General features: G+C 39.7%; 2 protein-coding genes across 5 annotated transcripts in view; both read left to right on the forward strand.

Annotated features, from left to right (window-relative positions):
- Positions 1-6,275, forward strand: part of tacc1 (transforming, acidic coiled-coil containing protein 1) — a 36,206-nt gene extending 29,931 nt beyond the window's left edge. For all 4 annotated transcript variants that reach the window (XM_037786796.1, XM_037786790.1, XM_037786774.1 and 1 more), the window contains 9 exons: positions 507-696; positions 1,467-1,531; positions 1,962-2,093; positions 2,200-2,276; positions 2,383-2,426; positions 3,880-4,043; positions 4,157-4,263; positions 4,404-4,524; positions 6,042-6,275. In XM_037786796.1, coding sequence (XP_037642724.1) covers positions 507-696; positions 1,467-1,531; positions 1,962-2,093; positions 2,200-2,276; positions 2,383-2,426; positions 3,880-4,043; positions 4,157-4,263; positions 4,404-4,524; positions 6,042-6,107 — 966 coding nt within the window. In that variant the 3' untranslated portion in view covers positions 6,108-6,275. The remainder of the gene's footprint in view (positions 1-506; positions 697-1,466; positions 1,532-1,961; positions 2,094-2,199; positions 2,277-2,382; positions 2,427-3,879; positions 4,044-4,156; positions 4,264-4,403; positions 4,525-6,041) is intronic.
- Positions 6,276-12,469: 6,194 nt separating this feature from the next.
- loxl2a (lysyl oxidase-like 2a) overlaps positions 12,470-23,319 on the forward strand; it is a 37,361-nt gene continuing 26,511 nt past the window's right edge. Inside the window, exons 1-3 of the mRNA XM_037774591.1 lie at positions 12,470-12,618; positions 16,251-16,564; positions 21,298-21,473. Coding sequence (XP_037630519.1) covers positions 16,282-16,564; positions 21,298-21,473 — 459 coding nt within the window. The 5' untranslated portion in view covers positions 12,470-12,618; positions 16,251-16,281. The remainder of the gene's footprint in view (positions 12,619-16,250; positions 16,565-21,297; positions 21,474-23,319) is intronic.

Raw genomic sequence — 23,319 nt, forward strand, 5'->3', positions numbered from 1 at the left:
ATGGACACAATATTTTAGGTTGATTGGAGCAAATGGTCCCCATCTGTAGATACACACTTTTTAATGATCGAACACAATTTTATAATTTATAGCAAATTATTTTGCGGACCCCCTAACAGAGTCCCAGTGACCCTTGTGGTTCCCCGGACCTCACACTGAGAATCATTGGTCTTAAGATATTAAATTATTGTAACACAGCTTGTCAAGGCCCACCAATGTTACCTTCCATAACGTAACTTCCACAGCATAGTGCATCTGGAATATATTCATGAAATGGAGTTACGTTGGATCTGTATCCATATTTGTTCATTAAAAGTTTGTATCCACATCGGTGCATATACACTTTTCCATATAGGAAAAGTTTTTATTAATGCTGCTTAAAACAGAATGTTTTTCTTCCTGTAAGGCGTTAGTATATTTATATTTAAATATATTCAATATTTGGTATCTATGTATGAAATAAATCCCATTACAATGTGGATCCTATCTTCCTCCGTTGTCTGCAGGAGGAGGATGAGGTGGTGGCTCAGACCCCAGAGATCACTCAGCGAGTTCATCACGCCACTGATGAGGAGAAGCTTGCCTCCACTGGCATCATGGGCCAGACGACAGACTGCCAGGAGGAGAGAGGAGAACCCGCATGCATCAAAGCACCAATGAAAAAACAGCCAATCGATGATATATCTTTTATGGATGGTATGTTTGGGTCTTCAAACCCTCCACTGAAAATCACCACTAAAATTTAAAGCAATGTTAGAGGTTAAAATGAACAATAGCAGATAGTGAAAAGAAACAGATATGGGTCATGGTAAGGTTATTATTAAGTAATGCTAAAGATCACACTTTTCACTTTAAATCAGCATTAGTGGAACAACCAACAGACCTATTTGTTCACAAAGCAATGCACATTTTTATTATGTGAAACAAACAGCACTAGTAGCCTAAATAATTCTATCGACAGTCATAATATCTGGTCTCTTTTATTCCACTTGACCTTCTTAATTTACTTGTGAGTAGGATCTTATAAGACATGCAGTATGACAGACCAGAGAGGTGCCAGTTCAGAATGAATTAGAAACTGTGAACAAGAAGAGTTATTCAGTTACATAATTCATTTTCTCAGCATTTACTGTTGGAGTATTGGAGACTGCAAAGGCCCGAGAATGTGTCAAACTTTATAAAGGAATAAAATGGAGCATGCATGCTCAGCAAAACCCTGTCCTGGATATAAGAAAGTTATAAATGTTACACTGGGGGGGAAAATGTTCCCACAGTCTGAGTCACACCATCTTTTCATCACGGGAACAGGACACTCTAAGACAAATAGTGCCCATATTCTTAAGTATTTGACATTGAGCACCGATAGGCTACGGTGTGGATTATTTTTTGTAACGTAGATATAGGTAATAATTAGTACAATTAACTGCTGTCTTTGTCACTGAACTATGTGTTTTTTCTCCTCAAAGGTCCTGAGACTAATATTACAGATCACCTGGATGAGAAGGACACCTGCTGTCTGAAAGATGATATGGTAAGTAGACTACAGGAACCACAGGGAGGGAGCAGTATGAATATTTAAACATGACCGGCTTGTTTTGCACTGATTGTTCTTTATCTCAGTTGGGAAGAAGATATTTAAGCCATAATTGGAGTCCTATTTTTATTTTTTTCATACTGGGACTGTGTTGCTTTCTTACGCTCCATAGCTACAATAATCTAATAGTTTACTCACACTATATTTGTCTAAGATAACCACATTTGCACCTTCTGGTTATACAAATGTTTGATTGAAACAGTTTTCCCAGAGTGCACCTTGCAGAGACATCATGTGATCTGAAAAGTAAAAACAGCAGATGTGGTGATTTGTGACGTGCCATAAGGGATTTGTTTAGAAAAAGTAAGGATCGTGGATGTTCTTGTCAGATCTTAAGACTGAGCACACAGTATGTTTTCTTTCACAGAGGGAGATATCCATGAAGCACACAACAAAGGTGACCAGCAGTGAGCTTCCAGACACAACAGCCCTGTCCCAGGACAACATACCTCTGAGTGAGATGGACAAGGCCGCAGTGCTCACCCTGATCAGAGAAGAGGTACGTCACTGTCAGAAACACAGCGCTCGTTTCATGAAGTGAATCTGCTGATGGTTTATTTCTTAGATCTTAACATATTTCTCTTTGTGTCCTGTCTTCCAATCAGATCATCACTAAAGAGATTGAGGTCAATGAGTGGAAGAGGAAGTATGAGGAGAGCAGAACTGAGGTTTTGGAGATGAGGTATGAAGCTTCACTGTTCCTCCTTAACCTTGCTTGTAGAAAAAAAATCGATAATTTAGAGAAACAAAGTTGACAAACGGTTCCCTTTCTATTCTTATCTTGACAGGAAAATAGTTGCAGAGTATGAGAAAACAGTTGCACAGATGATTGGTGAGTTGCTGCCACCTCGTGGTTAATTCTATATGGGTTTGTTTGTTTAACTGGCCTAGCACCTCATGGCACCAGAACGTCTTATTACATTTTTTTGTAATTTCCAATACACAAAAATTGGTATTTGTGGCACAATTATTGAAGCCACTAACTCATATAGCCAAACTGTTGCCAATTATGCTGGACCATAAGCACATGATTATGATGATGATATATTACTTTATTGTCAGATCAAGTGTTCAATTTTTCTTGCATCTCAGCAGCTCCATTTGCAACATCAACACAGACAAAGAAATCCATACATTTACAATTACAGTCACCGCATATATTCAAACACTAAACACTGCCATTGAAATACCACGGTCAGTTATCAATCACCTGCACCCAGAATGCGCATGCAAACAAATTAGTTTGTTTCCCCGTTGCATTTGTGTTCATAGTTGGCATGTGGAAAGAGCTATTTATTTGGTGTTTGTGTGTAAAGTTGTGATGCAAAAATACCAATTTTAGAAGAGGTTATGAAGTTTTAAATGAATGCAAGAGATGTAAGATATTTTGTGTATGTTTTTTGTTTTTGTGTGTAGAGTTTCAACAAAGAGGGCCCTAGTTTCAGAAATTGCGTTTTAGCAATTTAACAAAAAAAAAACTGTGTGTTTTTAATGACTGCTCTCCAACATTGTGACATAAACGTAAACACTGCACTTGAAATATGCATTTTTGTTGTGCTGGGTCTGTTGCAGTGGATAGAATATGAAATGAAACAATGACAATGAGGTTAAAATGTCAACTCAACTTTATTCTGAGAGTATTTACATCCACATAAAAGGGTGCATGAAGTAATTGGATTGAGTTTACTTAAACGAAATAAAGGTAATCTTTTGTAGTCTACAACTGCTTGTTGTAGACTGTGGCACAAAAACATGCTTTCCTCATGATGCTCTGCTGGGCCTGTACTGCAGCCAGGTTGTCTTCAGAGAGTAGATCCCACTTGATCAGTTGTACTGTCAGTCAAGTGTATTTCGCTGTTGGTTTGCATTGTTTGTATGTTTTGGATCGCTGTCCTGCTGCATTTTCTTAAAATTGAAGAGCTAGTAGTATGTTTAAAAAGGGCTAAGAGTCCCAGACACTCAAGCCGCCACAAGGCTTAGAGTTGGCACTAATCTTATAGTCACTGCTTCATATCAAACACAATGTGCTGAAGTAGCCTACAGATCCAAAACAATGGAAAGCATACCAGTGCTCTCATACTTTATAAGTACACTGTCTTTTGATATATACAATTTAGTAAAATGCACTGAAATGCTGCTATTTTTATTATTTCACCTGATGATGTGCCCACATACATTTCAAAGTTGCATTTTACTGTGATGTTTCAGCTCAGTCTTTATGATGTGGTATACTGTACATCCAGCCCTATTCATCTTGTATATTGAATCTCCTGTGTTGGTTGCAGAGGATGAGCAGCAGCAGAAGTCCCTGTCCGGCAATAAAACAGTCAGGCAGTTGACCTTAGAGAGGGATCAGGCCATTGCCGACCTCAACTCTGTGGAGCGCTCCTTCGCCGACCTCTTCAGGAGGTACGAGAACATGAAGGGAGTCCTGGAGGGCTTCAAGAAGGTCAGTAGAGCTTCAGTATCTCATGAGATCCAACCAACTGCCACTTATTAGTTATAGATATTGATATTGGATAGCCAGATCACTGGATATTCTCTGCATGCATCTCTCTCCAGAATGAGGAGGTGCTGAAGAAGTGTGCGCAGGACTACCTGATGCGGATCAAGCAGGAGGAGCAGCGATACCAAACCCTCAAACTGCACGCTGAGGAGAAACTGGACAAGTAAGCTTCCATGTCTGCACTTTGTGATTCTGGGATATAATCATTAGATAGGTTTTTAATCCTGAAAATCCCATTTAAATTTCGAGGCTAGACTCTCATATTGACGATCTCTCTTGTCTCCTTCACTTCCCTTCTAACAGGGCTAATGAGGACATAGCCCAGGTACGTGCCAAGGCCAACTCTGAGGGCGTCGCGCTAAGCGCCGGCCTGAGGAAGGAGCAGATGAAGGTGGAGTCGCTTGAAAGAGCTGTCCTTCAAAAGGTAGGATGACTGCAAACATGATTAAAATTGATTCACTGTGTTAAAACTGAGCGAGTGCAAGGCAGGGTACGCTGAAAAAACACTCTGGATGATTGAGGTTAAATCGCTTTCACTGGGACAGTTTTCAGTTTGTGTGTTAGACTTCTCTTTTCAAGTCAGACGTCTGGTAAAAGGTGCTAAACAAGGCTTGTTTAAACATCAGTGTATCAAATGAATTGTGGTATGTAGGAATTATTACTGCAAACAAATAAGATCACAGTTTATTTATTCATTTATCTATACAGTTTAAAGTCACAGGGACAGTGCACATTAATAGACATTTCTGTAAATGTAAAGTGTCAGTTTTAGCCTCTTGGTTAATTTTCATCTGTAGTCCCGTGGCAGGTGTAATGACAAAAGACACATGAAATACTTTAAAACAGCAACAGCAATACTGTACTTATCAAAACACTTTTTATAAAAACACATTCTTCACTCATTTTAAATGAACGATATGTGTCACAGTCTCTGATAATTGTTGGCAGACTGTTCCTTGTGTGAACTGCTCTCACTGAAAATGTTGACTGTCCAAAGGCAGTCCTCCTCAAAGGTCTTATACAATCCCAACTTGCAAACAAACCTGGTGTGTCTATCATTAGTTGTTTTCTGTTTTATAAAAGTACTAAGGGGGGGAGGAGCCAAGCCATGCAAAATATTATAGTTTAAACAAGCATCTGTACATTTGATAAGATTGTCCCAGCTCAGTCAATTATGATTTCTTAGGCATTAAGGTGATGGGTGTTTGGCTTCCTGTCAAGTACCTTAAGAGCTTGAGATCATTTGTGGGCTTTCTGTCTCACCAGTGGTAAGATTACAGTGTTTCCCAAGGTTAAGACCATATTCCAACAAAACCTGTTGTTTCCTGTCCCTTCTCATTTTTCTTTGTTATGTTTGGCTTTCTTTTTGAGTTTAGTGAAAAGGATAAAAGTGTCTTCCCATTAGCTTTTTACTTGCTGCACCAAGAGGAACTTTTTGTCCTTGCTGTGGAAAATGATCTTTTCCTGTTTTGTGGAATTAGATTCAAAAGATTTTATAGCAAAATTGCTCTCCAGTGACTCACGATGTTTTTAAAAAATGCAGAATAATGGCACTAAATTACAGTGATTTCAAAAGAGATTAATTTACAGCGATCTGTAAAATCACTGTTAAGTACTTCATCATGTGCAGGCATTCAGCACAGATTTTATAAATGCACGTCTACCAACACACTGGCTTTACATCCATGAAAACACTAGGGGGCAGTGTTTCATTTGCTAAAACTAGACTCACATTAAGTGTGATTAGTGATTAGTGTTAAGCACAGCGCGATGGACATGCCCAGTTAAATGTTGTAGGTGTTCACATTGAGAAAAATCTTCTCGGAGTACAGATTTGAAGATTTTGACTTTTATTGTATCTGTGCAGAATTATGTTTCTGTCCCTGTGTTTTAGCTTCACCCCCAATTTCTAAATACTCTTCTTCTTTATGTCTCTCTCAGAATCAAGAGATCGAGGAGCTCACAAAGATCTGTGATGAGCTGATCGCCAAACTGGGAACAGACTAAGAGGCCTTTAATCAAACTCTCACTACAACATTGATGTAAATACTGTACATCAAGCACACGTCAACCTTTTCTTTCTCCCTTCTCAAAAAAAATAAATTTGAAATCCAGAACGGTTGCTCTTTTCAGAATGAAATATGAAACCAGAGCAATAACTGTTCATAGTGTGAATCATGTCATGGCAGTTTGAAGAAGCACAAAGTTATCAAGAGGTGTATTTTAATTATTCTGAAGGAGATTTATTGATCTTTGGTTAAGGATTTACAGTAAAGGTTCATTTTATTATTCATCAGTTTTTTACTGTTGATCCTCTTCTTTGAAATGTGTGCGCATTTGTTCTATTACAAAGAATTTTTGTTTTATACAGCATGTTTAACACAAAACTGTAGGAAATAACGTGGGAACTAAGGGAAAGACGATGCGGCCACAAAGCACAGACATCTTTTAGCACAGTGGATTAACTGTGTTGATGATACAGTCTTCAGAAAGGACAAATCTCTCTATTGAGTGCCTAAACTGACCATGGTGTTTCCTGGCCTGTAGATATTTCTTGCTGCCATTTTTTTTGTCGCAGAGGTTTTAGTTGATCTACTTTCATCAGTAAATGAACTGTAAGTAATATTACTTATATAATATTTCTTAAGTTGCCTTTGAGTTTGTTTGTGTTTCACACGGTAACATATACCAGCCTGTTCTCATTCCCAGGGCGTCAAATATCGACGCTCTGTCACGGCTGTTGGCGTCCGATACCGCAGCACAAGGCACCCTTGAGCAGCGGTATGAGACAAACTAAGCTTTCCATTAACTGCAATGTAAACTCATCCGCGAAAACAATAAACGCACAGGGAAAGTCCTGTGGTGACGTAGTTTAAAGAGCGAAAGAGACACACAAGATGGGCAGGAGGGGAGGTGTATGGGTCCAACAAATACAAGGCTTTCATCCAGGAGACCGCTGTTCGTGTCCTGTGCGTTAAGTTTCACTTTCACTTTACAATCCGCTGTTTGTTCGTGTCCCGTGTTCACAATGTCGTCACATTTGCACTGTAAAAACGTATTAGTCTTAAGCCCAATCATGTTTTTTCCTAAACCTAACTAAGTGGTTTTGTTGCCTGAACCTAAGCGAGTTTTTTGTTTAATTCACAACATTAAGCACGAGTTTACTGCGATGGAAAAAGTGATGCCGAGGGGTCTGACAAAGCGTCAGTATGTGACGAGTTGGGATGAGAACGTGTTGCATATACAAAGTGTGATGAAGTCCTCAGTTATGCAGAGTTTGAAGTTAAACCACAGATTTTTGACATCATTTTATGCCTACCATAAATCTCTGGGATTGTTAAATATGAAGAGCACTTAAGAGAATCTTAAATTCTCTTCAATAATATCTTATTCATTTGATGATGGTTTGACGGTGATGGGTGGAGAAACTTTTAAGTAGTAAAAACTTTGCTCTTATTATACTGTAATATTAAACCATGTGCCATGTTTCATTTTCTCGCTCTGTGTTTGAATGCAGGAAAGTTAGAAACACGTTATGTCATTGCCATATAGGTATTTTGGACTGTATTCATATTTTATGTGACCCCAAATGTTGCTGGTGTGCCTTTATTTTTTTATTTTTTTAAGTTTCTTTCTTTTCTCTAATTCTTTCCTTCATGCAGTTGTTTCCAAACTCTGTTGCCAAAGTGAACTGTATACAGCATTTATATTTTATGATCAAAACATCCTGAACAACAGTGAGTTAAAATGGGTTTGCTGTTGAGGTGAAGGTCTGTGTTTTGGGTGAGAGAGTTCATCATATCTTCATTGCTAACATACATCAGCATTTTCTGCTCCGACTGAACCTGAAAGAGAGCACAAGTGTTTCAGGTATAAAGGACAGATTCTTCTGTGGACGCCTTGTTTCACGTCAGCACAATCAGTTGCCAAATGTCCTTGTGAAATGACTGTTTCAGTGTGACTCTGTGTCCTATTGTTGTGGTGTTTTATTAGTCTGAAGGTGCTTTTCGATGCAAATCCATTGTTACAGTACAATATGTGTAAATTTTATACTTTATGAAAAGAATATTGTTCCTAATATTTGTAAAATTGAAGAATTAAGTACCCAGATTGTATGTTAACTGCTATATTTTGTGCATTCCTGAATAAATGGTAAAGATTTATATGCTTCTTTGCCTGCAGCACATAACAAATCCGAAACACATAACATCTTTGTTGTTCCTGAGTCCACTATCACGGCAGTGATAAACAGAAGCAGAAGCAAACTCGGCCTTTGTTTATCCCTACAGCGAAGACAGAAACCAAATTGCATCACTGTCTTCATGCCCTCGTAGTCAATGTCCTGTTGCTTTTTACTAACATGTCATTAGTGGCATTTTGTTTTGTGAGTCAAGAGGGTTCAGTTTCCTCCGGCAGTCAGATTCAACAATTATAACAATGTAGTCATAAATCTATGGTCATGTGGTGTGGTCCACAACAGTGGCGTGTCAGTGGTTTTGCGAGCAGCTGCCCATTATTTAACCATTTCAATATTCATTCATGATGTCAAATTGAAATGAGAAATCACAAGTAGGGTTAAATTTGTGCCCTGTAAATGATAAAAATCACTACTAAGGTACTTCAGTCACTAACTTGGATCTCTACCAGCATTAGACTTGCAGTTATGTGTCTGATCTGCTTCAACATCCCTCTGTTCTGTTGCAACTTGACTACAAAGGCGACCTCTTTCCTGCTCACCTGAGCTACAGCAGAACTGTATCGCATTTTAGATTGACAGAAGAAGAAAAAAACAGCCTCTTCTTTATCTTATATTGTTCATCTGTTTGTTTTGTTAACAGTTAACTATATAGTGAATCAGTTTAGCGAAGAACAGGCGACAACAGTTGACAACAGTTTAATGATGTTTAGTCAGACAAAACAAGTGGTCATCCTCATTAAATCACAATTGTGACACATCTCTGTAGCCAAACCTGTTTGAAGCAGGGTAGTTTACCAAATGTGGCCAACAGTTTTTATTGTTTTGCCTCTCAGTGCCACTAGATGCACTACACACTTATTTCTCCATGTAAAACGTTGCAGGAAGGAAATCCATTAGTAACAGACACAGCAGATTGAGACGAGAGGCAGTCATCTTGATGGAGGAGTGGAAATGTGTCACTTTTTAAAAACTAATTAGCAAAGAAAAAAATGCTGAATAAATCAACATTTTTCAAATTGAAATGGAGGAGGTGTAGAACCCTAGAAAAGCTACAGTCAGTAGTACAGTCGGTTGTAATTTGAATGATGTTAAAACATGTTCAAGCTAATTTTGGTAATTTCTTTTTGTTTGATGTCACTTGTGTCAGTAAATTCAAGACTTACCTGTTATTACATATGGCTCAAATGTTTATGTTCTTGAAGCTAAAGTAGGCGAGATTGAAGCAAACATGATTAAAAAAAGTTATTTTTATAAAATGGTCGCTATATCCTGACAGTAGTGCATGAGACAGGTAACCTGAAAAAAATAATAATGTGCCTCTGTGTCCTCCGGTGTCAAACCGGAAGAAAACAACCCAGCTGGAGCCCGCCGTCTCTGAGCAGCTGTCAATCACTCGCAAACTCCGATCAAACGGTCAAACTAGGCAGCGCTGATCAAATATGAGTCAATAGTCTGTTACTGTAATGCCTATTTCTCGCCTCAAATGTTCTCAGAATCATCTTGTAGTGTACTGTTTAGCTGTAAAATGACAAAGTTTGACCCGGCAGTCATGTTGAGATCAGCTGAGGAAATACCAAGCACCGCCCACCAGCCGGAGCACAGCCAATAGGAATGCTCTCTCTGAAATTACCTGTTATTGGTCAAAGTCTCCCATCACGGGCTAGATTTTTTAAAGCCTGGAAACAGAGCCATGTGGAGGTGCAGAAGTCTGGCTTTCTCTCAGAACACTTGAATTATAATATGCTGAAAGGTTATTATGGAATTTTTTGGCCAATGATGCCAAACAATTGTTGCCTACTGAAGCTTTATTTACACATCAGACAACTTTGCTGGAACCTTCTCACCACATGGTGGTGTCCTTAAACACCACAGTACCACAGACACAGGGCGGGTCCTGATGGGACCCTAAGTAGAGTTTATTCTGACAGATCAGTCAGGAGGTTTAGACATGGCAGTTAGTTAGCGTGTTACTTTATTGTCCAACATGTGGAAATAGTTTTTTACTTCACCGCACAGCACTAAAAACAACACCAGACGACTGATGAAGACAGACATGAAGAACTCTGCTGTACTTAAACCAATCCCAGTTGACAATGGGCGAAGGCAGGGAACACCCTGGACAGGTCTTTGAGTCAATTTGAGTGTCAGCTGTGAGGAAATTTTGGGATGTGGAGTCAGTTTTGGGTATCAAAGAGCGCATCCTCAACCTTCTTTCTTTTGGAAAGTGCAAAAAGAACATTAAAGCATGTAATAATACTTTAATAAATAAGCAATGAACCTCTGTGGACACTTTTAAAAGAAACCTTAAGACATCTTTTTAGGTACCTCGTCTTTTATTGCCTTAGTTTTTAAGTCTTAATCATTGGTTTTCTTACTATTTCTATCTCTTGCCCCTATTTATTCTAGTGACTTTTATTTCAGAAGAATCAGAATTAGTTTTATTCGCCAAGTACATATATACAAGGAATTTGACTCAGGTTTTTATGTATCTCTCAAAATGTACTTGCACAGAAACTGAAATAACAGCTACAGGGACAACAGGGAGGGGAAGTGTGTGGAAGGGTATGTGTTGTATGGGTGTGTGTATGTGTCTGTGCTCTTTGAATCTTGCTCTGTGAAGCACTTTGGGCTGCATGAATAAAAGGTGCTATATAAATAAAGTTGAGTTAATAAATTAACATAATTCCACATAAGTCAATTATGTTAACTTTTGGATTTTTCAACACTTAAAAGAAATACAGTGTCAGTCCCTCTTTTATAGGCTGTGTAAAGCCATAAGATGTCAGGTCTCATGCAGTGTTTTTTTTTTATTTATTTATTTATTTGTTCATTTGTTACCTCAGTACAGAAAATGAAGAAGGGCGCCCACCGGAAAAAAAATGTTTTTGTTTTTTTTTGAGGGCGACCAGTGCCCCCCAGAAGGTGGCGCCTTAGGCGACCGCCTATATGGCCTATGCCTTAAGCCAGCCCTGACTGTAAGAATTAGAATTATAACAGCAGCATTAAATATCTTGGTGTTAGATAGACTTAGATGAACTCCACATACCCATTTATGGAAAACTAACACTCCTCTTGAATACGTGTAATGTATGTTCTGGATTATACACTGTTTACAAAACCAGTGAAGACACTCCCACCTCCAACAGAAGAATGTTTAACCCTCAAACTTGACTTGTACTGAGAGCAGGTTGCAGATGGAGAGTGTGTCATTGTAGAAACTTTAAAACATAGATAGATAGATAGATAGATAGATAGATAGATAGATAGATAGATAGATAGTAACTTTATTGATCCCGAGGTAAATTCAAGTTTCCAGCATCACAGTTCCATAGTGCAAAACATGTTAGTAAAAAGGCAGTAAAAAAGTTAGTAGTGCAAAGTAAAAAGTACAAAAAAAATATATACCAGATATAAAAATACAAGGAGATGAAGAAAACTGTTAAAACTGAATATAGTGCAGGGTAACAACTGTGATACAGGACTATTAAAATATGAATTTAGTGCAGAAGAGACTGTTAAAAATGAATATAGTGCAGGGTAACTCCAGTAGCTTAGTCTATGAAAGTGCACTGTGTGCATTATTTGTACATTACATGTAGTCTTGCATGAGAACAATAAGGCCAAACAATAATTGAAAGCTGCCTGTCAGTGAAAAGGTAGCCCAAGGATTGTTAAGTCAACTGGAAAAAAGCAAAATTACACAACTGAATAAAAAAACCTGTTAAAACTGAATGTTAGAGGGTTATTGACAGTGTATGACTGATTTATTTTAATATTTTATTTTTCATTGTTGTCATTTTAAGTCTTGCAAAATTAAATTTATTGTTTGTTTGTTGTTTTGTCTTTGCTTTTTCAATCTTGCTCTGTGAAGCACTTTGGGCTGCATGAATAAAAAGGTGCTATATAAATAAAGTTGAGTTAATAAAATAAAAAAAAATTCCACAGAAGTCAATTATTAATTTTTGGATTTTTCAACACTAAACAGATGCAGATTAAGGCTGTGTTGAGCCAGAAGATGTCAGTGTGACAGGTCTCATGGTCTCATGCAGTGTGTTTTTGTAACCCTGGTGATTGGGCCTGGAGGGGGCGTGTCCAGGATGCTGAGGCGGCCTCTGATTGGCTGCTCAGTTCAGCGTGGTAACTTGGTGGGACGGATCTGAGAGTTGAGGAGAGTTGAGCAGCAAACAGCAGCCAGGAGGAAGAAGAGCACTAAGACAAAGACCCGCTGCTTTCACATCTCCATCCTCCTCCAACAGGCTGGAAAACCTCAAAGTCTGCGTCTTGGGGGAGTGTTTGTTGCTTCTTCTTCAGTCTGTCAAAGTAAGTGTTTCCTCTCTGTACGACTTAAACCATAAAAAATGTGGTAAATTAGGCTTTTTTCTCCTTTTAAAACTAATTGAAGTGTGTTTTCCATCCTATGTTTGTGTTCAATTTAGCTTTAAGTGGCCCAGCTGCCAAAAGGTAGCTTAATTAGACATGAACATGTCCTGAATATAACCTAATAATGCTAAAGGAATTAGCAGCCCTATGCTATTTATGCATTATATCTAGTACTGAAGAAGCTGCATGCAGGGTCTGAAATTAAGCTTTTCCTCATCTGCCACTGTGGCAGGTCACTGAACATTTCTACCAACCACTCATGTTTTCTGTCTGCTACTTCTGAAATCTAAGTAGAACACTTTAAAATAGTAAACAGTGAGTCAGTGGTACCAGACTGTATTATCAAATATATCATGTAACCTTAATGCATGACTATATTCTGTAACACTTCATTTTACAGGTCTGCAAATTTCATGGTAATTAGGTGATTAATTAGCAAGTAACATAAATGAAATTTCTGTGTAATTACTGCCAAATTATCCCCAAAAATGTACCTCAAAATGTATCGAAAATGACTTTATTATAAACATTATTTAATAATTATATGCTAAAATAGTTGTTAATGGTTAAAATAGGGCCCTTAGGCTTGAGAAGTCTAATAAGAAAAAAAATTAAGACATTTCAAAGACGTTATTTGCTAATTATTATCTATTTATCAGCATACATGGGAATAAAGCATACAAATTAACTTTGTATTCTTTTTCCTGGAAATGTATTAAATTAATTACCAGTTATTGAGAAATAGCAGAATAAAACTATTACATAATGTTTTTAATAAAGTAATTTTCGATAAATTGAGGTAAATATTGGCACTAATAGGTTACTGTCTAATTATCACTTAATTACAGTAAAATTTGTGGACCTGTAAAATGAAGTGTTACCCAATATTTAATTTTTGCTTTAGAATTTCTTTTTTTAAATAATATTTCCTAATATAAGGAAAACCTGTCTGCCATGGTGGCAGGTGACCTGAAATATTTACCTGCCACAGCAAACATTTACCCTGTTGTTTGGCAGGTGGCAGGGGTTAATTTCAATTCCCTGGCTGAAGGACTCTTCTGACTCTCGATGAGGTCTTTCTTTTATCACTCACTGTGCAGTAAATATTGGGGATTTGTGCTGCTGGCCTGGGCTTAACAGGCACTTGATGGTTGATTTGTGCTTTTCTGAATTGAACAATGGACACAATACAAGAGCACTGGCTTTGACTGAGAAAGCAATAAATTCAGCATGTGTAATTTTGCGTTTTTTCCAGTTGACTTGACAATCCTTGGCTACCTTTTCACTGACAGGCAGCTTTCAATTATTGTTTGGCCTTTATTGTTCTCATGCAAGACTACATGTAAAGTACAAATAATCCACACAGTGCACTTTCATAGACTAAGCTACTGGAGTTACCCTGCACTATATTCATTTTTAACAGTCTCTTCTGCACCATATTCACTTTTTTAATAGTCGTGTATCACAGCTGTTACCCTGCACTATATTCATTTTTAACAGTCTCTTCTGCACTATATTCACTTTTTTAATAGTCGTGTATCACAGCTGTTACCCTGCACTATATTCATTTTTAACAGTCTCTTCTGCACTATATTCACTTTTTTAATAGTCGTGTATCACAGCTGTTACCCTGCACTATATTCAGTTTTAACAGTTTTCTTCATCTCCTTTATTTTTTATATCTGGTATATTTTTTTGTACTTTGCACAACTAACTTTTTTACTGCGTTTTTACTAACATGTTTTGCACTATGGAACTGATGCTGGAAACTTGAATTTCCCTCGGGATCAATAAAGTTACTATCTATCTATCTATCTATCTATGTTTTAAAGTTTCTACAATGACACATTCTCCATCTGCAACCTGCTCTCAGTACAAGTCAAGTTTGAGGGTTAAACATTCTTCTGTAGGAGGTGGGAGTGTCTTCACTGGTTTTGTAAGCAGTATATAATCCAGAACATACATTACCCATATTCAGGAGGAGTGTTAGTTTTCCATAAATGGGTATGTGGAGTTCAGAAGTGCACTCTGATGGACTACTTTAAAACGTGGTATTGTTTATTCAGTCATTCTTAAACCTGCAGTAGGCAGAATATTTTTTGGCATCATCGGGCAAAAATTCCATAATAACCTTTCAGCATATTGTAATTCAAGTGTTCTGAGAGGAAACTAGACTTCTGCACCTCCTCATGGCTCTGCTTTCAGGCTTTAAAAAATCTACCCCGTGACGGGAGACAGGTCATTTCAGAGAGAGAGAGCGTTCCTATTGGCTGTTCATTCAACAGAGGCAGCTGTCAATCACTCTATAACTCCAATCAAATGGTCAAACTAGTATAGTATTTCCTCAACTGATCTCAACATGGCTGCCGGGTCACAAACTTTTTCATTTTGCAGCTAAACAGTAAGATGTTTCTGAAAACAGAAATAGGCATTACAGTAACAGAATATTGATTCATATTTGATCAGCGCTACCTAGTTTGACCGTTTGATCTGAGTTTGTGAGTGATTGACAGCTGCTCAGAGACGGCAAGGCTCCAGCTCGGCTCTGATTGGTTGTTTTCCTCCGGTCTGGGAAATCTCGCAGATGTCATTAGGAGCACCGGAGGACACAGAGGCACATGATTTTTTTCAGATTATAGTGACCGTTTTATAAAAATAACTTTTTTTAATCATATTTGCTCCACTTCTACCCACTGCTGCTTTAACTGCTGTGAGAAGAGACGCACTGAAGGCCAAATTAAAGTAGCTCCTTCCTCCTGCTGAGCTCTCATGATAAGATAAACCAGATGTTACAGATGATCACAAGTGACGTCTCATGCAGTCTCACAATTTATTGACTGTGTACTGTGTCCTTTCAAGCCTGTGTGCTCTGTAGTTTGTTTGGCTGTTGCTATGACGTCAACCTGGAAGGCACCCCCCGTCCTCCCCTTAAATGCACTAAAGACGTGGAGGTCTCCTTACTTTCACTGTCTTACTTCCCTCCCTTTCCTCCAGGAGAATTTCTCCCTGGGGGCTTCTGGTCCCTCCGTTTACACTTTCATGGTTTGCCATGAAATATCAGGGTGGAGTCAACTTTCCCTCTGAACCTCAGTCATGCTGCCTCCAGGCACAGATCAGAAGATAAATGTGAGGGGCAGCACCGCTGGAGAACACATTTGCTCTCCATTAGGCTGTCAGAAAGACAGAGAGAGGAATCCATGTCTCAGAAACATACTGTCGTTCTCACCCAAACCTTTCCGCATTCTCCCTCTTCTCTCTCTTATTGGCAGTCACTGTTTGCTTAATATATTGTAAAACTGTGGTGAATTCTGGTGGTGATTCACAAGCTTATACTTGTAGAGGCCAGTTAGGGGTTTCTGGGAGCCAAACTGCACAAGGCTGCTCAAATTATGGATAAAACTACCACATGCCACAAATTACTGTCTGCCTCTGCAACGTTCAGCCCTCAATTTAACTCTTTGGAATTGGAAAATGTTACTTAAAGTCCATCTCATTTAGAAATATTCAATTTGAATTGTTCAGTACAGCTTCTATTACCGACGCTTACAGTCATTTGTCTTATTTCCCCCTAGATCACCGTCTTTTCCTCCCTTCTCCTGCATCATGCTGCGCCCAGCTGCCATCCCCTGTCTCTTGTCCACCTTGCTGTGCATGTTGGCGCTGTGCAGCGCCCAGTCAGAATCCAGCCCCCCTGTAATCCAGCTACGTCTAGCCGGGGAGAAGCGGAAACACTACGAGGGCCGGGTGGAAGTTTTCTACAATGGAGAGTGGGGGACGGTTTGCGATGATGACTTCTCCATCTCCGCTGCACAAGTGGTGTGCAGAGAGCTCGGCTTCATTAATGCCGAGACCTGGTCGCCCTCGGCCAAGTATGGAAGAGGAGAAGGTAAGAAAACTAGCATATTAGAAGTGTCTGTTGGTTTCCCGGATTTGATCTGAACATTGTATTATATAATCAAAACCAAAATCCTGCTATCCAGCTGTCTGAACTGAGGTGAGGGCCAACCGCACACATGCAAAGGCAGTATATCTCCTCATACAGTTTCATATGTTCCATGGAAATCCTTGAGTGAGGTACACGTTTCCTCCTGTCTGACTGCTAATACCCTCAGGCGCTGGTTTCCCCATTAGAGGAGAACTGAGACACGGCAATCACCTCTGAGCATGGCAGGGGGGGACTGGAAACACTGGGTGTGTAAACCAGACGTAATCTCATCTCCTCTCACTTTGTCGTGCATGAATTCCTCCATCACTGTAAAAAACAGTGATGAGATTCCCGACTCTGTAAGTGTGCTGTGCCACTGATGGTAAATGTCAGTTGGTAGCTGTTAATTAACTCTGTGTCCCTTGTTAAACGCACATGTTTTCCCACTGGGTTGGGCCACATCCAGCCAGCCACTTCAAAAAAAATGAAGTAATTAAATTTGTTACTTGCTTTCCCAAAGCGCCACAGTCATTATAGCCATTTCAAGAATAACATATATGAAGTGATACCCCCCCATTGCATGTAATGTTGCACGCATATAATATTTTACGGGAAGCACTTAACGAGCAGTTTGATGTATATGCCTGCACTGGCTGTGCACACAGACAACTGTTTGCACTGGCTGTGCAGACAGACAACTGTCTGCACTGCATTTTAGCAATGGCTTAGGTATATAAAGATGTATGGGTAAGGGTACGCTAAAAGACACTTGTGTCCCTTTAAATTAGGGCTATCCTCGACCAAAGAAGTTCTTTGACGAATAACACTCATATGATTTTTGTCGACTAATCGATTAGTTGGTTTAATCGACAGATCTGTAAAACTGGAGTTCCTCCACAAAGAATCACACAAAAGCACTTTAAATTTTATGTTTACCAGAGATGTGTTCATAAGTTTCTTGGAATACGGCATGAAAAAAAGCATAAAAAACGACTAATCAACTAAGAAATCTTACTTTGATTGTTGTAAAGTTGTAGTTCTTTTTAATAACAGGAGGGACGTGAAGTTTATTTTTAACATAAAATATGTGTAGAAAAAGCATTTTGTCATTTAGCAATAAATTACCAAACATTTTTTAGGTAATGATGAGGGGAGTTCCTCTTTTCCTTGCAAACAGATGTTAAATCTGTAATAGAGTCATTTTGAAAGGAGAGTATTTGAGGTCGAGACAAGCTGTGTGCATGTGAGTGAATGGAAACTACTTTTATCTGTGTTTTCTTGTTGGTCGAGACACATGGCTATAAAAGTGATCAAGAGCATTTTACATTTCCCATCATGATGACTTATACACAGTGAGAGAGAAACCACTAAATGTTTTTAATTGAAGACACAACTACATAACAAGTCCAAGGTCATCCCTTTTGGATGCAGAGCATTTTTCCTGCAGGAATGTTAATTAGATCCTCAGCTGACTTTTACAAAGCTATTATTTGCAATTGTGAAAACATGTCAGAAAAAAGACGAAGGCTACAACTCGAAACGGGATCAAGTGCAACAGCACAAAATCTATTTTATTTAGACCTTAGGAACACCGTGCCATTTCCAGTTTGTTATGATTTTGAGTGACGGGTGGCGGGAGTTAAGTGGCTGGCTTAAAGTGCAAATAAAAGCCCAATCAAAATATTCATGGCTCCCCTGTGCTCTCTGTTCTTTTCACTGGCTTGTGAATTTACGTTCCCATAAGGCCTGCGAATGATAGTTTTAACACAGTAGTCCAGATTTATCACAACTGGCAATGCTGAACATTTGTTTACTGGGACCAAGCTGGATCTCACTTGGAAACTCCGCTGTATTTCAGCACCAGAGGACTTGGCTCTTATTATGAAAATGTTCCAGAGGTAATCATCTCTCTGCCAGGAGACGGCTACGTGACCGTATAAGATGCACTCACTTTCTTGGTATGATCAGGATGTTCCTCAGCAACATGTTGAGACTGATGAGCAGTCCGTCGGTGGTTTCCGTGGCCACAGTTGTGTGGTTTCCCTCACGGCTGACTCAGAACAGGAGGCTGGACAGCAGATGACCTGCCTCAGCCGGTACAGCATTTATTGGGCAGGTTTTTGCTGAAATAATGCGTCAGGTTAATGTTGGAGACCAAACACATCCCCACATGAGTAGATTTACAGTCTGTGTGGCTAGACTTCAGTGGAAATGCTGAATTAGATGTCAAAAAGGTGTGATACATGGCTTAAGCTGTCAAGGTGTATACACAATTCTAGATTTCTCTTTGCCACTGTAGCCAAGCTTACCCCAAAACAGCTGACTGTTAGCAGCTCAGCCTTTACAGCACATGCTTTTTTAGATTTATTTTGTAGAAAAATAGGTGAGATTAGATATAAAATTAGTTCCTGTACCCCAGCTACGTCCGCAAATTCTGCAGGGCAGTATTCATATGTCTAATCCCAGTTAGTCTCTGTCCGTACACATTTTGAGACCGTCTCTATTGATAGATTGTCTGGGCTGGTTTAAGCTATTAAACTCACCACCTGCCTCCTCGACCCCTTACCAGTATCGGTAATCAATTAACATCACAAAACGAAATGAAAAATATTAGCATAAAAAAAATGCTCAAATCATAACATGGCAAACTGCAGCCCAACAGACAACAACAGCTGTCAGTGTGTCAGTGTGCTGACTTGACTATGACTTGCCCCCAAACTGCATGTGATTATCATAAAGTGGGCATGTCTGTAAAGGGGAGACTCGTGGGTACCCATAGAACCCATTTTCATTCACATATCTTGAGGTCAGAGGTCAAGGGACCCCTTTGAAATTGGCCATGACAATTTTTCCTCGCCAAAAGTTAGCGCACATTTGGAGCGTTATTTAACATCCTAGGCGAGGAGCTAGTATGACATGGTTGGTACTAATGGTTTTCTAAGTTCATATGATAGTATCTTCACCCTAGCTTTAAAACTGAGCCCGCTACAACTTCCGAAAGACCAATTGCGTTAAAGAAATTAGTGGAGTTAAAACAAATTTGCGTTATTATTATTATTATTATTATCTTATTAACTTTGACAGCCCTACTTACCAGTTAAACTTTTTAAAGATCTCAGGCCATTGCTGGGACCTACAATGCTGAATATTGTCAACTTGTCTTTTACTGCTTTTGTCCCCACTAGCTGCCGTGGTTAATCCTCTACTTAAAAAACACACCTTGACCTAGGGTCTCTAAATAATTATCGACCTGTCTCTAAGCTCTAAAGAGCTTCAATGCACAGCTTTCAATCTGCTTTCAGGGCCTGCCACTCCACTGAATCTATGCTTACTAAAAAAATGGATTCAGATTCCCCCTCTGTGCTTTTATTATTGGATCTCAGTGCAGATATAGACACTATTGATCATCGTATACTCCTTGACCAATTGGAAGTCAAATTTGGCGTCTCTGGGCTACAGTCTTATCTATCAAAAAGAACAGTGTTTCCTTTATTAATACAACATCAGTATCCCTCCTCAGGTGCTCTTCCTGAAGTTTCTTCCATTTCTTTCCCTGTTAAAAGCTCTTTTTTGGTTACGTTTTTGAGAGGTGAGAGGATCGTACTTTAAAGGACAGAGGATGTCGTATGCTGTACAGATTGTGAAGCCCCAAAATGTGTGATTTTTGATATTGGGCTATATGAAAAAAAAAATTTGACTTGACTTGTATGATGTTATAACCACCCATTTATATTTTCTCATCAATTAAAGGGACTATTTGTAACTTTGTACGTGCATAAATGTAGCGGGTCGTCACACATGCGCGCTCGCATATGCGCGTTCGCGTGTAGCCGCTGTACCCTCCTCCTCTGCCTGCTCGCCTTCACTCAGACAGCTCAGCTCGCTCCACCTCTAGACGTGAACACGCGTTCACTCCACACTGCAGAAGAGTTAGTTTAGCTCTGAGAATATCTAGTGAATGCACAGGGGACGTTTATGCAGAAATAAATGCTGCAGCTCCTCCAGACCAACAGAGGTTTCCCGTGTCTTGTGAAGTGACGGAGCTCTACAGAGATTTACGTTGTCTTCTCGTTACCGACCGGGTGCCGGTGTCTCCTCTGCTCTCTCCGGCTGCGGGCGGAGAGAGCAGGGAGACACGCTGGAGAGCTCCGCTGCCTCAGCCTGCACTTAGGCAGGAAAAGCCAACACTAGGACCAGATCTAAATCATGTTCATGGAGAGACCTTCGTCTGGTCAACTAACATTACTGCCAAGCAGCTGAAATATAGAGTGATATTGTGGTTTTAGCTGACGTGTGTCGCCTCACTGTTTTGAGTGATGCTCGTTCAGGTATATTGAGAGCAAGCAAGCGCGAGCCCGACGCTGACTTTCGTTGATTTCACAGCCACAGGTGTCGCTGTTAAGAAGCATTTCTGAACGTTACAAATAGTCCCTTTAATCCCTCATTTGGGAAAGTTACTGGGAATTGAAGCTCGTGGCCCCATGCTCAGTGTGGCACCAGCCCTGCAAGTGTAAAGACTTTGATTTGTGAAACAAGGACCAAACATTCATTAGATTATATAATAAATGTCCTAAACCGCAGAATATCAGCGTGTGTAACTTTAAACCAGACCGTACATAAAAAACAAAAGTCCTGCAGTCCATGAAAGCACACAACATATATCTATTAAATCTTTGCCTCTCTCTCCGTTCCAGGCCGTATCTGGTTAGACAATTTGCACTGCAATGGTGGAGAGAAGAGCCTGGCTCAGTGTCACTCCAATGGCTTTGGAGTGTCGGACTGCAAACATTCAGAAGATGTCGGAGTGGTTTGCTCCCAGAAGCGCATTCCAGGCTTCAAGTTCATCCGGAACCAGGCCAGCAACGACGAGGTATTTGCAGTAAATAGATACATCCACATAAACTCACACAACTGTAAACACCAGGGTGGGATCGCTTGATAACATAGTTAATAACACTCAAGTAGCATCCACTCATGGTTCAAGTACACACACGTAACCTGAACAGATGTTCAGCTCAATAAAAAGAAAGGAACAGAGGATAGGCTGAGGATGAAAGAAAAACCTTATCACAGTTCTTTGCTCCAAGTAGCTCCAAGTATTTTCTTCAAATCTTTCCAATTTTCCAGACTGAACCTGACAGATCAGTGGGTTGATTGTAATATCTGTCTGTCTATCTGTAGATAGATATTAAGAGGAGCCATAATATTGCTGCATAAAAACACGGTCTTTAGATCGCTGTGGGTTAGCATTGTAAACTTATGATACTTGACCCAAAACTTGTCGTGTTGGTTGCAGCAGCTATTTTTAAATCTATCACTATCACTAGTCCTTCCTAAGTTCTTAGTATGTACCAGCTAGCTTCAAAGTAGTATACTAAATCGGACTGCACCGTTAAAACTTAAGAAGTGTCTTAGGCCAAGTTCACACTACACAACTTTCAGAGTTGTTAGATTGCTGTACTGTTCACACTACACAACTTGCTCTCTTGTAATCTGGAGTCTTAAGTCGTTGTGGTTTTCACACTACATGACTGACCGGCGACAGGGCGGCACACACTACAAGATCTTTCACCAGGAGGAATCCCAGATGAGTATGTCTGGTCCCCAAACTACTTTTTGTCACGAAAACACACGCGAGAAGTGACATGGTAAATGACGTGATACCATGTGCATTGTCATGCTGGTTGATGTTGTCGTTGTCATTTACTACTTATCTATTTTCCCCTAGGTGCAACAACAACATTTGTCCGTGTTGTAAATGCACAACACAGTTACAGGCGACCTCTCCCCCAGGTTTCGTGTGTCTTGCGCTCTCATTGGCTGCCGCTCCCTGACAGGTCTAGATATTTCGCCTGCTAGATATGTGGGATGAGTCTACGATGCATCGGCGAGTCTCTTGGCTTGCGACTTTGAGCTGTTCACACAAAGCGCTCGAGCACAAATTTGCGAGCACCGTGCAAGTGCCGATTTGCCTCTGATCAGGGTTTTTTGTCGGGGAACTCCAAAAACTATTGGCGAGTGGAAAATCAGTGCTAAAGGCGTGTAGTGTAAGATAAGCTTTAACTAATAAAGAGTCAAGACTGGTATTGTGTAAATCGGTTGCTAGGAAATAACTGTAGCACGGTCTAATCAATCTGGAAGTTTGTAGGCGTAAATGTTCTGTAACAATCATCTCTATGTACAAACTAGTATTTGTGTGCAACCCGTGTTAATTTAGTGATGTGAAATTTCCACTTAGTAAACACATATATTATAAAATCAGTAAGCATTTACGAACAGCTGTTGCAACCGGTTCCAGTATTTTGCTCTCTATGATTAAACAGATACAACTACTAATCAAAATAATGGCCTAATGGCTACTACATCAGCATGTCTGGACAAAATGAGACAGCAGTTCTTCCGTGTCATATCTGCCATGACATGCAGACAGTGAAGTAATCCACAAGTCAGCGCATAACTTTGAGATGTCCACTCTAATGACTTTGCCAGGCTCCTATTAGTCTTTCCGTGCCCACACCAGACCCCCACTCTGCAGCTTGGGAGATTTTGGACATGACTCATAGAGGGGGAAGACCAAACTGTCTGGCTGCAGAGAACGCCTTCGCACCGGATGGAAAGTCAGCGTGGGTTTGTGTACGTGACGGGAGAAAGGGAGGGAGAGAAGTGGATAGAGGAATTATCTCAGCTTGTCTGAGAACAAGTCATTAACAATACAT

Source organism: Sebastes umbrosus, chromosome 1, assembly GCF_015220745.1.
Source record: "Sebastes umbrosus isolate fSebUmb1 chromosome 1, fSebUmb1.pri, whole genome shotgun sequence".
NCBI lineage: Eukaryota > Metazoa > Chordata > Actinopteri > Perciformes > Sebastidae > Sebastes > Sebastes umbrosus.